General features: G+C 49.5%; 1 protein-coding gene across 1 annotated transcript in view; it reads left to right on the top strand.

Moving 5' to 3' along the window:
• The window catches only part of LOC128881671 (uncharacterized), a 113,142-nt gene that overhangs the window by 32,344 nt on the left and 66,330 nt on the right, over nt 1-14,468 (top strand). Inside the window, exons 18-38 of the mRNA XM_054132961.1 lie at nt 103-531; nt 601-894; nt 974-1,222; nt 1,304-3,064; nt 3,199-3,387; nt 3,489-3,870; nt 4,043-4,458; nt 4,536-4,686; nt 4,769-5,021; nt 5,104-5,368; nt 5,462-6,181; nt 6,244-6,438; nt 6,676-6,858; nt 7,016-7,660; nt 7,750-7,951; nt 8,032-8,207; nt 8,430-8,698; nt 8,956-9,358; nt 9,435-9,677; nt 9,997-10,134; nt 11,265-12,050. Of these exons, the coding sequence (XP_053988936.1) occupies nt 103-531; nt 601-894; nt 974-1,222; nt 1,304-3,064; nt 3,199-3,387; nt 3,489-3,870; nt 4,043-4,458; nt 4,536-4,686; nt 4,769-5,021; nt 5,104-5,368; nt 5,462-6,181; nt 6,244-6,438; nt 6,676-6,858; nt 7,016-7,660; nt 7,750-7,951; nt 8,032-8,207; nt 8,430-8,698; nt 8,956-9,358; nt 9,435-9,677; nt 9,997-10,134; nt 11,265-12,050 (8,349 nt within the window). The remainder of the gene's footprint in view (nt 1-102; nt 532-600; nt 895-973; nt 1,223-1,303; nt 3,065-3,198; nt 3,388-3,488; nt 3,871-4,042; nt 4,459-4,535; nt 4,687-4,768; nt 5,022-5,103; nt 5,369-5,461; nt 6,182-6,243; nt 6,439-6,675; nt 6,859-7,015; nt 7,661-7,749; nt 7,952-8,031; nt 8,208-8,429; nt 8,699-8,955; nt 9,359-9,434; nt 9,678-9,996; nt 10,135-11,264; nt 12,051-14,468) is intronic.

Raw genomic sequence — 14,468 nt, 5'->3', positions numbered from 1 at the left:
GTAAAAAATATGAGCCCAACATTTAGCGTGTTTATTTATGGGCGACCAACGTGTCAATGTTTCTATATCAGCGTTCAACGTTTGATCTTTTAAATGATGCAGACCCTTGCGATCGGTTCCCTTGCGGAATGAACGCTAAATGTACACCGAGCGATCCACCGAGGTGCATGTGCGAGGCTGGCTACGAAGGAGATCCACAGCACGGTTGCGTGGACGTCAACGAGTGCGCGAACAACCCATGCGGACACGGCGCCTACTGTATCAACACCAAAGGCGACCACGTCTGCGAGTGTCCCAGAGGAACCGTCGGCGATCCCTACGGTGCTGGTTGTACAGGCGGTGTCGCGAAGAACGAGTGTACCTCCAACGACGACTGCGATAACATATTCGCCTGCATCGGCGGAAGGTGCGCGAATCCGTGCGATAACATACCCTGTGGTCCAAACGCGTACTGCGAGCCCGACAAACACGCTGCTTGGTGTCGATGCGTGATCGGATTCGTCGAGGGCAAGAACAACGAATGCGTTTCGCGTGAGTACTACCTTCGTACGTTGACCGTACTCCGACACTGTTGAATATATCGCTAAATAAATCACGCAGAGTGCGATGGCTTCGTCTGCGGCTCGGGAGCTCAGTGTATCGTGAGCTACAGCGGGCCGACCTGCAAATGCATCGAGGGCTTCATGGGCAATCCGTTCCCTGGTGGACAATGTCTACCCGACGTCTGTTCACCGGAAGTACCTTGCGCCGAGCCGAGCGTGTGCATAAGTGGAAGGTGCAAGCGTCGCTGCGAGGGTATAGTCTGCGGAGTAGGAGCCTCCTGCGACCCAGCCACCAACAAATGCGTCTGCAACCCGTACTTCATCGGGAACCCTGATCTTCTTTGCATGCCACGTGAGTAATCAAATTAACGTTCGATCACCTTCGAAGATCACGCCGAAAATAACCGAATGTTAAATTACGAATTCGATAGCGATACAACCTGCCATCTGTAATCCCGACTGCGGTACGAACGCCCACTGCGAGTACAGCCTGCAGGAGTCCAAGTGCGTCTGCAATCCCGGAACAACTGGAAACCCGTACCTTGGCTGTGGCGTGCAGCAAAAGTCTGACTGCTCCACTGCATCGTGCGGCAAAGACGCGCATTGCAACGCTGGACCGAACGCCGTCGAGTGTCTGTGTCCTCCTGGATACGCGGGGAATCCGTACATTCAATGTTTCGGTTGGTACACCTGACTCGCACTCTCTTTTATGAAATAATAATAATAATAAGATTACAATACGCCTTCGATTCTCTTCTCAGATATCAACGAGTGCAACGGAAACGCATGCGGCGGCAACGCAGTCTGCATCAACACCATCGGCAGCTACGACTGTCGCTGCAAGGACGGATTCTTCGGCAATCCTTTCATCGGCTGCCAACAGGTGCAAATAGGTCCGTGCACCGACCCTGCGAGTTGCACCTGCAGCGAGTCGGTGCCATGTCCGTTCGACTACAGCTGCGTGCACGGCAAGTGTATAAACCGTTGCAGCGACGTAAGATGCGGTCCTCGATCGGTCTGCCAAGACGGAGCCTGCGTCTGCCCGCCAGGCTACAGCGGGAATCCCAACGACCTCAGCAAAGGATGCCACCTGCACGGTCACTGCTCCAACGACCTGGACTGCGAGCCTCAGCAGATCTGCTTTCAAGTCGGCAAAGGCGTTCGTAAATGCGTGGACGCGTGCAGCAAACTGCAGTGCGGCCCCAACGCGCTCTGCGTCGCCCAACATCACGTCTCCTCTTGCCTGTGCATCGACGGGTACCAAGGCAATCCTACCAACCTGGTGGAAGGCTGTCAGCCATCCAAGTCCGTGTTAACACCCGGCTGTACTCACGACTCCGACTGCCAGGAGGGCGCGTTCTGCCTCGTTCTCGACAACGGAGCTCGCGAGTGCGTGAATCCTTGCAGCAAAGTGGTCTGCGGCGCCCACCAGAAATGCGAACCGGATATAATCCCCGGTCACGCGACCTGCAAGTGTCAGGACGGATACGAGTGGAACCCCATACTATCCTCCTGCGAGAAACCTTCTGTTCCAGACTGCATTTCCGACGACGACTGCCATACCACCGAGGCCTGCAGACCGGACGCCCTGGGCGTACTGAAATGCGTACCCGTGTGCCGCAGCTTCACCTGCGCCGTTCAATCTCAGTGCGTAGCTGAACGACATCGTGGTCGCTGCGAGTGTCTGCCTGGATTCGTCGGCAACCCTAACGATCGCCAAGGTTGTCAAACGCCAAAGAAGGATCACTGCTCCACCGACAGCGAGTGCCCAGAGGATCAAACATGCAGGAGCACGGAAGAGGGTTTGTTAACTTGTCAACCAGTCTGCAACTTTGTTTCCTGCGGACCCAACGCCCTCTGCGTCGTTCACAATCACGTTGCTAACTGCGAGTGTCCACCTGGACTCTACGCTGGCGATCCCAACGACGCTATCAAAGGATGCCGCACCGTTCCCTGCGTCTACAACATCGACTGTCCACCTACTCAGCTCTGCAATAGGCTCACTCACACCTGCTACGACGTCTGCGACGAGGACGCCTGCGGAACGAACGCTGTCTGCATAGCCGACGACCACAGAGCGATCTGCCAGTGTCCCCCTGGTCTTCGACCCAATCCCGTGCCCGACGTGGAGTGCGTCGCCATCGAAGCCTGCCATCCTAATCCTTGCCACGAGTCGGCGCTCTGCGTCCCGGGACCTTCGAACAACTACATCTGTCAGTGTCCGGGAAATTTCGTGGGCGATCCTTATTCCGCCGGTTGCCAACCGGAAGGATATTGTGCGAGCGGCAAGGACTGTCCTGCTCATTCCATTTGCCACAACCATCGCTGCGTTAATCCCTGCGAGGACACTTGCGGACCCAATTCCATTTGCGAAGTCATCAATGGACAACCGACTTGCAAGTGTATTCACAACTTTGTGCCATCTTCCAAGGGTCCACAGGACGGCTGCGTCCGCACGTTGAATTACTGCACCGTTGACGCCGATTGCGACGAAAGCGTATGTCTCGAGGGACAGTGCATAGGTAAGACTTGTTGTTATTAATTTTTTCTTTTTCATTAATTTTATATACTGTTACAATACTTATTTGAATTTGTATTATAAAGGAAATTCTAATTTAATTATATTCCTTCGTGTATCGTTAAATTATTCTTATAGCTGTTTGTCGAACGGCAACGGACTGCTCCGTTGGCGAGAAGTGTGTGAACAGCAGGTGCACCGTTCCATGCGTCTCCCATAGTCAATGCCAACTCGATCAGGCTTGCGTGAACGGAGGATGCGTCCTGGGATGTCGAAGCAACAAGAACTGCCCCACTACGCAGTCTTGTATTAACAATAAATGCCAAGGTAACATTATCGAACTACGAAGTACCCTTTCGAGGGGTAAAGAATAGAAATACAATCGTGTCAAAGTCGACCTGTGACGTGTAAAATGATCCTCGCTTTAGATCCATGCAGTAGGAAAGACGTCTGCGGTCCAAACGCTATCTGCAGTTGCACCAATCACGCGACAATCTGTACCTGTCCGCTTGGCTTCCATGGAAACCCAACGCCCCAACAGGGCTGCGTCAGAGTACCGAATATATGCGACGGTGCTCAGGACTGCCCAAGTCAGCACGTGTGCGTTTCCGGATTCTGTCAGTGTCAATGCAGCGAGCAGAACAACTGTGCCGATGGAGAACGCTGCAAGAACGGCATATGCGTTAAGATCTGTTACAGTGACAGCAACTGTTTGCCCGGCGAACTATGCATCGACGGACTGTGCGAGGTAGGCTGCACTTCCGATGCAGGCTGCAAGGTCAACGAAGTGTGCATCAACAATAAATGCAGGTGGGTATTTGAAACGCACGGACTGGAGAGCCGATCAGAATTTTTATATCTTACCTTCTCATTTCTTATCCGTCATTCTTTAACGGCTAAATCATATGGTACAGAATTCGAGTTGAACATGAAAAACTGTTTAATAACGTAATGTAAAAAATAATGTTTTTAATGTCTCCAGATGTAGCCACGGATTCATCGCAGGACCGGAACATTGCCTAGACATCAACGAGTGCGACGATCAGCCTTGCCATTCGAGCGGAGAGTGCGTGAATCTTCACGGATCCTATCGCTGCGTCTGTCCTCAGGGAACCGCCGGGGATCCTGTGGGATCAGGTTGCGTGATACCTCATCAGTGTACCGTGAACACGGATTGCCCCGATTCCCAGGCTTGCATCCAACACAATTGCACCGATCCTTGCTCCTTGGGCGACTGTGGATCGAACACAATTTGTTCTGCCGTGGATCATTCGGCAGTCTGTCAGTGTCAACCTGGATACATCGGCGACGCTTCGGGATGCTTCAGAGTGGAGTGCCTATCCAACAACGACTGTCCCACGGACAAGTATTGCAACCAGGACACCAACAAGTGCAGCAGTAAGTAAATTATTTCTCGCGGGTAACCCTCTATGCGTGGGATCGCTTCTTTCAACTTGTTCTTTTGCGTTATTCAGGTCCATGCAATCAAGTGAACTGTGGATACGGCAATTGCGTAGCTTTAGACCACGCAAGCGTGTGCAAATGTTATCCTGGTTTTCTTCTGGCAGGCGACATTTGCGCCGACGTCAACGAGTGCCTGGAAAATCCTTGTCATTCCACCGCGGTGTAAATAAATTTTATCCGATACTTAAAAAATTGTATGTAAGTTGATCGTTGAGATGAGAATAATGGGATCGCGTTGTTGCAGTTGCCAAAACACGGAAGGCTCGTACACTTGCGTCTGTCCGCATGGTTTGGTGGGAGATCCTGTGAAATCTGGCTGCAAGCAACCTGGCGACTGTTTCACGGACTCCGACTGTCCGATCTCTGCCGCTTGCATAGACAACACGTGCAGGAATCCTTGCGATGTATCTGTTATTTGCGGCAGGAACGCCGAGTGTTTCGTTCAAGGGCACGTTCCGCTTTGCAGGTGTCCCGGCCAGACCACTGGGAACCCATCGGTGGGTATACGGGTTCATGTTCGGAGAGAGAGTTTGTCGAGTGCCGCCTAGTAGAATACACGATATTCGTTTCCAATTTCAGTCCGAGTGCATTCACTTGGAGTGCAACTACCACAGCGATTGCAGTCCATCGGATGCATGCTTCGATCACAAGTGCGTCGATCCTTGTTCCCTCTCGAACGTCTGCGGTCAGGGGGCCGATTGCTCTCCGTTGAACCACAGCGCAGTGTGCACATGTCAACCAGGTGGTACAGGTGATCCAAATCTAGGATGCACACCTGTCCAGTACTGCAAGTCTGACTCCCAGTGCGCGACTGGGTCAGCTTGCAACGGTGGAATATGCACAGGTAAGCGAACCGAACGGAGCAAAGACAAAAGCGACAGAGAATCAAATCGACTCGCTTTTAGCTAACGTTTCATCAAATCTCGATACTTTGCAGCGCTCTGTGGCAGCACAAGGGACTGCATCGGCGATCAGCTTTGCATCAATGGACTCTGTCAACCCACCTGTAAGACCAACTCCAGTTGCCCCGAGTACCAGTACTGTCTGAACAACATCTGCGTCCAAGAACTGCGTTGTATATCCGACGACGATTGCTCTTACGACGAGAGGTGCATCAAGAACAACATCGGGCAGGCGGAGTGTCGCAAGGCTTGCGACTTGGTCCTATGCGGACGCAACGCTGAATGCAGGGCGACCAACCACGTCGCGGTGTGCTCTTGCGAACGTGGATTCTTCGGGAACCCCAAGGACGACAAGATCGGTTGCCAGCCTATCGAATGCGAGAACAACGACGACTGTAGCGAGGAGAAAATTTGCGACACCCACAAGTGCAGAATCGCCTGTTTGGCCCACAATCCTTGCGGCGTTAACGCTATTTGCACGACGGAGAGACACGTTCAGGTATGCACGTGTCAGCCGGGATACACAGGAGAACCGACCCACGGATGTCAGCTGATCGATTATTGTTCGAACGAACCTTGCGCTCCTGGAGCTCTCTGCGAGAACTCCAGAGGCTCGTACAAGTGCCACTGTCAACAAGGCATGGTCGGGGATCCCTACAACAGCGGCTGTCAACCGCCTGTCGAGTGTCTTTTAGACGACGACTGTCCACAATCTGCCAAGTGCATAAACATCAACAATGTACCAAAGTGTTTCGGTGCGTATCGATAGCTAAACTCGTCGCGTATCGGTACCTAATCTCCACGTTCTATGTTTCAGATGTATGCTCGCGAACGCAATGCGGACCAAACGCTGACTGCGTTGCTGCCAATCACGCTGCAACGTGTCAGTGCAGGTCCGATTACGAGGGCGATCCAAACAATTTGAGCGTGGGCTGTCGACCGAAACCAATCGCTTGTTCGTCAGCCGTGGACTGCTCGTCCACTACCTACTGCTACGAGGGAATCTGTCGACGTGAGTATCATCTAACAAGCGAGGACTCTCCAACGACGCGTAACATCGCTTTTTCTATGTTAAATTCAAACAGATAAATATATAATGTTTCTATTTTTAATCAATTACGTAATCCTCTTCGTTATAAATAATTTTTTGACATGTAGCGTGGAAATTTTCAATACGTGATCGATGAGAATTCATTCGCAGAACCGACATTATTTTCTGCACCCCCTTAATAATTTAAAATTCATCCAGCGTCCTGCCAATCGGACGAGGAATGCAATCTATCGAACGTGTGCTTGAATGCACAATGCCTGGATCCTTGCGACATCCGAGCCGCGTGCGGAATAAACGCCGACTGCAACGTGAGGAGTCACATTAAACAGTGCAGCTGCCCACCTGGCTTTACTGGCAATTCGGAAGTGGAATGCGTGAGGCGTAAGTTCAAAATTTGCGATTTTTAACCCCTTAAGTTACGATTTAAGCTTCAACAGTGTGGGACCAAAATGTGACTGCAATTTGCATTTGGCCCGAACAACGCACCACGGACCAGGCTCGTTATAATCAATTTTTGTTGATTTCCAAATTGTTCCAGTGCCCGTGTCCTGCAGAGACAGCATCGACTGCAGCGAAGGCAACACCTGCCGCGACAACGTCTGCCTTCCGATATGCGCCAGCGACAACGAGTGCGCCTTCAACGAGAAATGCGTCCGCGGTAACTGTCTGCTCACCTGCAGACTAGACAACGACTGTTTCCTCGGTCACATATGCCTGCACAACATGTGCACGTTCGGTTGTCGCGCCGACGAAGACTGCAACGCGAATCAGGCCTGCATCACCAACAAATGCATCGATCCATGCGAGGCAATGCCTTGCGGACCGAACGCCAAGTGCACCGTGTTCAATCAACGCGCCACCTGTTCGTGCCCCGCGGGATTCATACCGAATCCGACCGCGAAGGTGGCTTGCCTGAGATCGCCGGGGGTGGGATGCCAAGCGAACAGGGATTGCGGGGTTGGAACGGCTTGCATCGGAGGCGTTTGCACGCCCGTTTGCTCGACGGACTTGAACTGTCTGAGCAACGAGCGCTGCGACTCGTCGGGCATCTGCAAGTCGCTGTGCAGGAGGGACGAGGACTGCAGAAGCGGGGAGATCTGCGAGGGACTCGTCTGCGCGATCGGATGCCGCGCGGATGTCGAGTGCCTAGAGAATTACGCTTGCTCGAACAACCAGTGCCAAGGTGAGACCAGTTCTTTGTACATTAGCAGTTTTTCGACGTTAATAGTAGTTAACAGCATTTCGATCGCTGTCCCTTTCCTCGTATCGCAGATCCATGCTCGTTACCCGACGCCTGCGGAGCAAACGCGAGGTGCTCCGTCGTGAATCATCAGAAGTTATGCGCCTGTCCCGCGCCGCTAGCCGGAGACCCTCTAATTGGATGCAAACAGGCGTTCCTTCCCTGCGCGACGGAACTGGACTGCCCAACTGGTCAAACTTGTTACGGGAGATCCTGTTACGCGGCGTGTAGGAGGTAAAACGAACGACGATTCGAGCGACGCGAGCTTTCGTCTTTTTTCCGAAGGAATTAACGACCATGTAAATTGTTAACAGCGACGCTAATTGCCTGAGCGACGAGCGGTGCGACGGTGGTATTTGCAAAGCGATATGCAACAGCGACGATCATTGCTCGGCGAATCAGATATGCCTGAACAGGCTGTGCGACATTGGCTGTCGCAGCGACAACACGTGCCCTAACGACGAATCCTGCTTGAACAATAAATGCAGAAGTAAGTAGATTAGTCGACCGGTCCAGGTCCAACGAACCTCGCCTAACGACGTCCTTTGACACTTGCTACAATTTACTTTTTGTACAATTGGAAACTATCAGGTTGTCCGAAAAGTTTCTTTCGCGACGTGACACCTGATCTTCAGAATTAATGTATTCAACTTCTTCATGAAAATCCCTGTGACACGGCGATCAATGTGTTAATGGATGTTCGTTATCTCAGATCCTTGCGAAGGCGGCAAGGCTTGCGGGGAATGCGCTGGTTGTCGCGTGGTGAACCACGTCGCGCAATGCAGTTGCCCAGCTAATTACTATGGCAACGCGTTGATCACCTGCGTCAAGTCTATGATACCTTGCGACGGGTCCTGCGAGTGCGACGAGATCGGCTTCTGCACGAAGAGCTGCTACAACCAGGACCAGTGTTCCTGCGGAGAAGTCTGTCACGGTGGGAAATGTCGCGTCAAGTGCGACATCAACAATACCTGTCCAAAGGTATCGGTCATAGTTTCAAGGAGCGACTTCGTGTCATTATTTCGTAATTTTTGTACTACTGAGTGATACAAACCTAAATACCGAGAAAAGTACATTCTATTTATGAGCAAGACTTTTGCAATATTTTATATCACCGTGGATTTCATATTCAATCGAAGCAGACAATACAAGTGCAAACACGAGTTTACTCGTGACCGGTCAACAATGCGTTAAGATGAGTTTCTATAGTACCTTGAACGTTTACTCTACGATTTCAGGGCTACGTTTGTGACGGAGGACTTTGCTTGATCGGTTGCCGCACTCATTCCGACTGTCCGTCATCTTTATCTTGCATAAGCAACCAGTGCGAGGATCCATGCTCCGCGAATGGCTCTCCCTGCGGGATCAACGCTCTCTGTCGCGTATCGAACCACCGCGCGGTGTGCCTCTGCCCAGAGGGCTTCCAGGGCGAACCGAGTCAAGAGTGCTACCAACTTGAGTGCCATCGAGACGACGACTGCGAGGCGAACAAGCGTTGCAGCGAGGACGGAGTTTGCACGAATCCTTGCCTGCAACACGGTGTCTGCGGCTTCAACGCCCAGTGCAGAGTGGTGAACAGAAAGGCCCAATGCTCCTGCCCACCTGGACACTATGGCAATCCTAAGATCAACTGCAAGAAAGGTACCGGAGACTCTTTCTCGAAATAAAAGCAATTTACACTTTATTTCTACAGAAAGTCTCGTATTCGATACTTCAGGAGGAGATCAGTGCCTGAGAAGACCTTGCGGCGTGAACGCCAAGTGCAGGGAGACCCTGAACGGATTCGAGTGCACGTGCGATCCTGGATGCAACGGAGACCCGCATCAGGCTTGCATATGCGACGGTGGTGAGCTCTGCAAGGACACTCATTGCGGACTGAACGCTGCCTGCCGTATATACAACAATCAGCCACAGTGTTACTGTCCGCCGAACTTCCCGTTCGGCGATCCAATGCTTGGTTGTAAGTAACATTTATTTTGAATAGAAACCTTCGAGGGATCATACATTTTTACAAGTTTTACGCTCCCGTAAGTTTATCCTGTGTAAAAGTTAACTTTATCCTGATAAAGTTTGCCTGGACTTACGGTGTTCCCTCGGAACAGACATCCGAGCGCAAAGGGTTAACACGTGGCAATGTTCGTAATAGTAAAGTAAAAAAGTAGAAGTTGGTAGTAAAATAAAGTTTAAGTCTAGATGTCGAACGACTCGAAGACTCTACTAGGTTCGACATCCTAGGTTTGACGAAACGTTTCTGATGCGTGGCCAATTTCTGACCGCAGGTAGCGTGGACAGGAGTCTAGGCGACTGTCGTACGAACGGTTGCGGGAAGGGCGCCGAATGCATAAGGGATGGCACGATATTCGTCTGTCGGTGTCCACCCGGTACCAGCGGTTCGCCGGATATCGCGTGTACCACAGGTAAGAGACGGCCTACTAACCGTTTAACCGGGCGGATCGATTAATTCCATGTACAGCATTTGTGACTAGCGAGCAATACTGACGAACAGAGGAACATGGTCCGTAGAATAACCATGTATCGTCTAAGTAGGACTTGAAGTAATACATAGATGTATTAATCCAGTGAATCGTTAACAATCGAGAGACAGATGTGATTGGACCATATATCGGATTCTATACATATATATATATATATATACACATACGACACTGGATCTACCGACAATGGTCTACGTACACCTGTACATATCTACATAGTTAGGCATACTGTACATAATGTGAACAAACGAAGAAACACGTTTTCACACATGTCTCACACGTAACTATTCATATGTAGAATGTTTATTTCAGTATCCAATCTGTCTTGAAGAAACCAATAGAAAAATCGAGAAAAATGAATGCTAGAAATAAAAAAAAAAAAAAAAAATAAGAAAAGATAATAATGATAAGAGAGAGACGTATAATAATAGACGGCATTCGATTGCAACGAAAAGGTACACATTTACAGTGAACACACTGATATGATCCGTTCTTTTATACCTAGGACTAATGATACAGATTGGGAACTGCGAAAGGGACATTCTCATATACCCATGCTTGTTATTTTGCTGGATTTATTCACTGTTACATCGTATTTTTTTCCCTCTTATTTTCTTGAGATCTGTGGGGGCTTGTGTTGTAAATATCGCTGCTTGCCAATTATACATATATCATATATATATGTACACACGTATGTATATATATATTTTCTCTCTGGACGAGAGGATCGTGTCTCGTGTTTGATCGAAAAATAGTGTAAAGATTCGTTCTCTATTATTTACTTCTTCACAGAGCTACCCTACTATTTCCGTTTTACAATTACAAAAAGCATGTGGTTTAATGTTATTTGTGAGAAAGTTTCTTTTCACAGTTCTTATAAATGCTTTTTTCTTTTTTTTTCCTGTCCCACCACCACCACCACCACCACCACCACCACCCACCATCGATCCACCAACTGTACACCACGACACCACGACTCTGAACAAACAAAAAAAAAAAAAAAAAAAAATTATATATATACATATATATCGCATACCTCGGGGTGAGAATAGAGCGCGAATGCACCAGTGACCTAGAGTGCCCCAATGAAAAAGCCTGCATAAACCTGCAATGCGTGGACCCGTGCGGTCTGCGCGGCGCCTGTGGGATCAACGCTCTCTGTCGTGTGGTTCTCCACAAGCCGCGGTGCTCTTGTCCGCAGTGCTATATCGGTATGCCCCGCACGGCCTGTCATTCAGATCCCAAATGCGACACGCTCAATCCCAGACCTCCACCGAGCATCGGTTGCTCATCCGACTACGACTGCCCGGAGAGTCTTGCCTGTCACTCGCGTACCGGCGAGTGCCGCGACCCGTGCTTGAGCTCGCGGTACGCCTGCGAGGTGAACAAACGATGCCAGGTGAGGAATCACAGGCCCACGTGCGTGTGCAAATACGGTTTCGTGGTGAACGAGATCGGAGAACTGACATGCGCCCCCGACACGTTGACGTGCACGAGGGACTTCGACTGTCCGTCGAACGCCGCCTGCGTGAACGGGAAATGCCAGAATCCGTGTAACGTCCGTAAGAAAAAGCCGTGCCCGGCCGATAAAACCTGCGACGTCCTGGACCACCGTCCCGTCTGCATATGCACACAAAACTGCAATCCCTCCCTCTCCATTTGCCTGCGAGACAGTGGCTGCTCTCCAGACTTGGCGTGCCGCAACTATCGCTGCGTGGACCCATGCAGAAACTCCACCTGTCCGGCTGATGCCCCCTGTTACGTGGAGGAGCACAAGCCTATCTGCAAGTTCTGTCCCCCCGGCTTTGTGCCAGATACTAAATACGGATGCATGGAAGGTAAACACCATTTCTCACCAAACCTATCTCGCTATCTTTTTTTTTTTCTTTCTCTTTCTCTCTCTCTCTCACTCTCTGTTACTTAGCTGTCTTTCACTCTTAATCTGATTTAGCCGCCACCGATGTTACCGTTGTTATCTCTCCTACGGATCTAACTAGGATTCTTTACGCGTGCTCTACGCCTCACACCGGACAATACCGATTGCTACTCTTTTCAGGTTTCCCACCATTCAGACAGTGGATACCCTTCGTCCTTTGTTGGACTGTAGAGAACGTTTTTGTGACACGGTTCGACGCGTTCACTGCTAACTGTGCGCGGCAGTCGACGTGTTCGGGGGAACATCACCTGTACGGTCAAAATTTAACATCGAACGAAATTAGACATTAATCAAATTAATGTTCCCTTCTTCAAAGGTGGTGTTCCCTCTTGACGCTTTTGAGCATGGCGTTGACGCTCTATCCACGCGTTGAAATCGCTCGAGTTGCGCGCGCATCTTCACCGCGCGTCGAAGTCACTCGTTGGTCGGATGAAAATGGTTACTTGCTTTTGTTTCTTATTTATAACAAGCAAATATTTTTTTAGAATATATTTTATTTATTTTTTTTAGAATACCAACGCTCCATGCTCACAGCATTAACGCGCGGAATAACGAACTATTGGCTGCGATTGTTTGCGTTTCACTGCGTGTTCCGTTGTCTGAATGAGAGAACGTTTCAGGTTCCAAAGTCACAGATACAACTCTTCACCTCCGATACCTATACTCTCCCTCTCTACTCTGCCGACGTCCTCACTATTCGAGGATTATTTTCTCCGTTACATCTGTCTCTGTAAAGATCTAATTAATGATACTTTCGAACGATAGCTTACCTGTTATTACGCGAGCATGCTGACTGATATCTTAATTCCGTAGATCGTTAGTGGAGTAAAACAGTGCGATGGCGTAGCGTAGTCTAATTACATGATGAATGCTTGAAACGTTTCAGACTCTTTACTTATGTCTTTCGATCTTCGTACGATCACTGTGTTTATATTGTATTGTATCCGCAGCAGTTCACCACTACACGACCGACTATCTCTGCGAGTCCGACGGCGACTGCAACGACACAGAAGCCTGTGTCGAAGGTTCCTGCGTTGATCCTTGCGTCAACCAGTGTCAGTCGGCAGTTCGGTGTCGGGTTAAAGCACACAGGCCAGTTTGCGTTTGCGACGATCGCGACGATCGTTGCATAGACACAGTCTCTAACCCAGAGTACTCTACAGTTGACACTCAGACAGCCACACTTCCGACGAGTACGCAATCGAGTACTCTGTCGTACACATCTTCTACTATCGAGGAGGGAACTTGGAGTGATTTCGTTACCCAAACCTCGGAAACTCCTGTTGTCGAAGAAACCACCCTTACGTCCGTGGAAAGCACATCAACCTTAGCAACCACAGCTGTCACCGAATCTTCTGAAAGTAGTACTGTCGAGCTAGACATTACAACACTTGGTGATAGATCCTCCAGTACGGTTTCTTTCGAGGTATCTACCGTTAAGGATATTCCAGCTGAAAGCACAGGTGCTGTTTCGACAGTCGGAGGTCTTGAATTTACCACTTCTGAGTTGTTTGAAACAACTACCACTCCTTATGTTGTCACTACGCAACATGTTACCGATTCGACGATATATGAATCTAGTAGCACCATCCAAATTCCTGTAACAAACAAATCGGAAAATGTTGAAATAGTCACCCCAATTACGCGTGCGACTTCCACAAATAAAGAAGGTGTTGTTATAGTAACACCTGTGTCGACAAGCGATTATAGTACGGAAATACCAACGGTGCTTACAGAATCTCCAGACACGACTAGTAGAAATCTTTCTACTGAAAGTTCTGTACTCGAAGAAAGTTCTACTATGGCGCAGGTTACAATGGATAGTTTGAATACGTTGACGTCCGAGAGAGTTGAAGTAGTCACCGTGACTGCACAGTATCCTTTGAAACCAGAAACGACTGTAGAATCAACCACTGAAACATCCACAACTAAACAATACACGTTAGAGCAGCCTTCGACAACTGAACAGTACTCTACTAATCAATTTTCAACCATGGAACACCATAACACGGAACACTTTTCAACAACTGAACTATACTCCACTGAGCAGTCAGTATCGACTGAAGAACAGTATACATTAACGTCTATAACAACAGAACAACATACTGTTGAACAACAATCAACGACCGAACAGTACACCACTGGACAATCGTCGACAACCGAGCAATATTCCACTCACGAATCTCCAACAACGGAACAACATGCCACGGAACAATTTTCAACAACTGAAAAGCACTACACCACTGATCAACATTCAACAACTGAGCAATACATCACTGAACAACCTTCAACCTCAGAACAGTACTCCACTGAACAGTCA

This window comes from Hylaeus volcanicus, chromosome 8 (genome assembly GCF_026283585.1).
Source record: "Hylaeus volcanicus isolate JK05 chromosome 8, UHH_iyHylVolc1.0_haploid, whole genome shotgun sequence".
Classification (NCBI taxonomy): domain Eukaryota; kingdom Metazoa; phylum Arthropoda; class Insecta; order Hymenoptera; family Colletidae; genus Hylaeus; species Hylaeus volcanicus.
The sequence above is the reverse complement of the archived record's forward strand: the minus strand, read 5'-3'. Positions and strand labels throughout refer to the sequence as shown.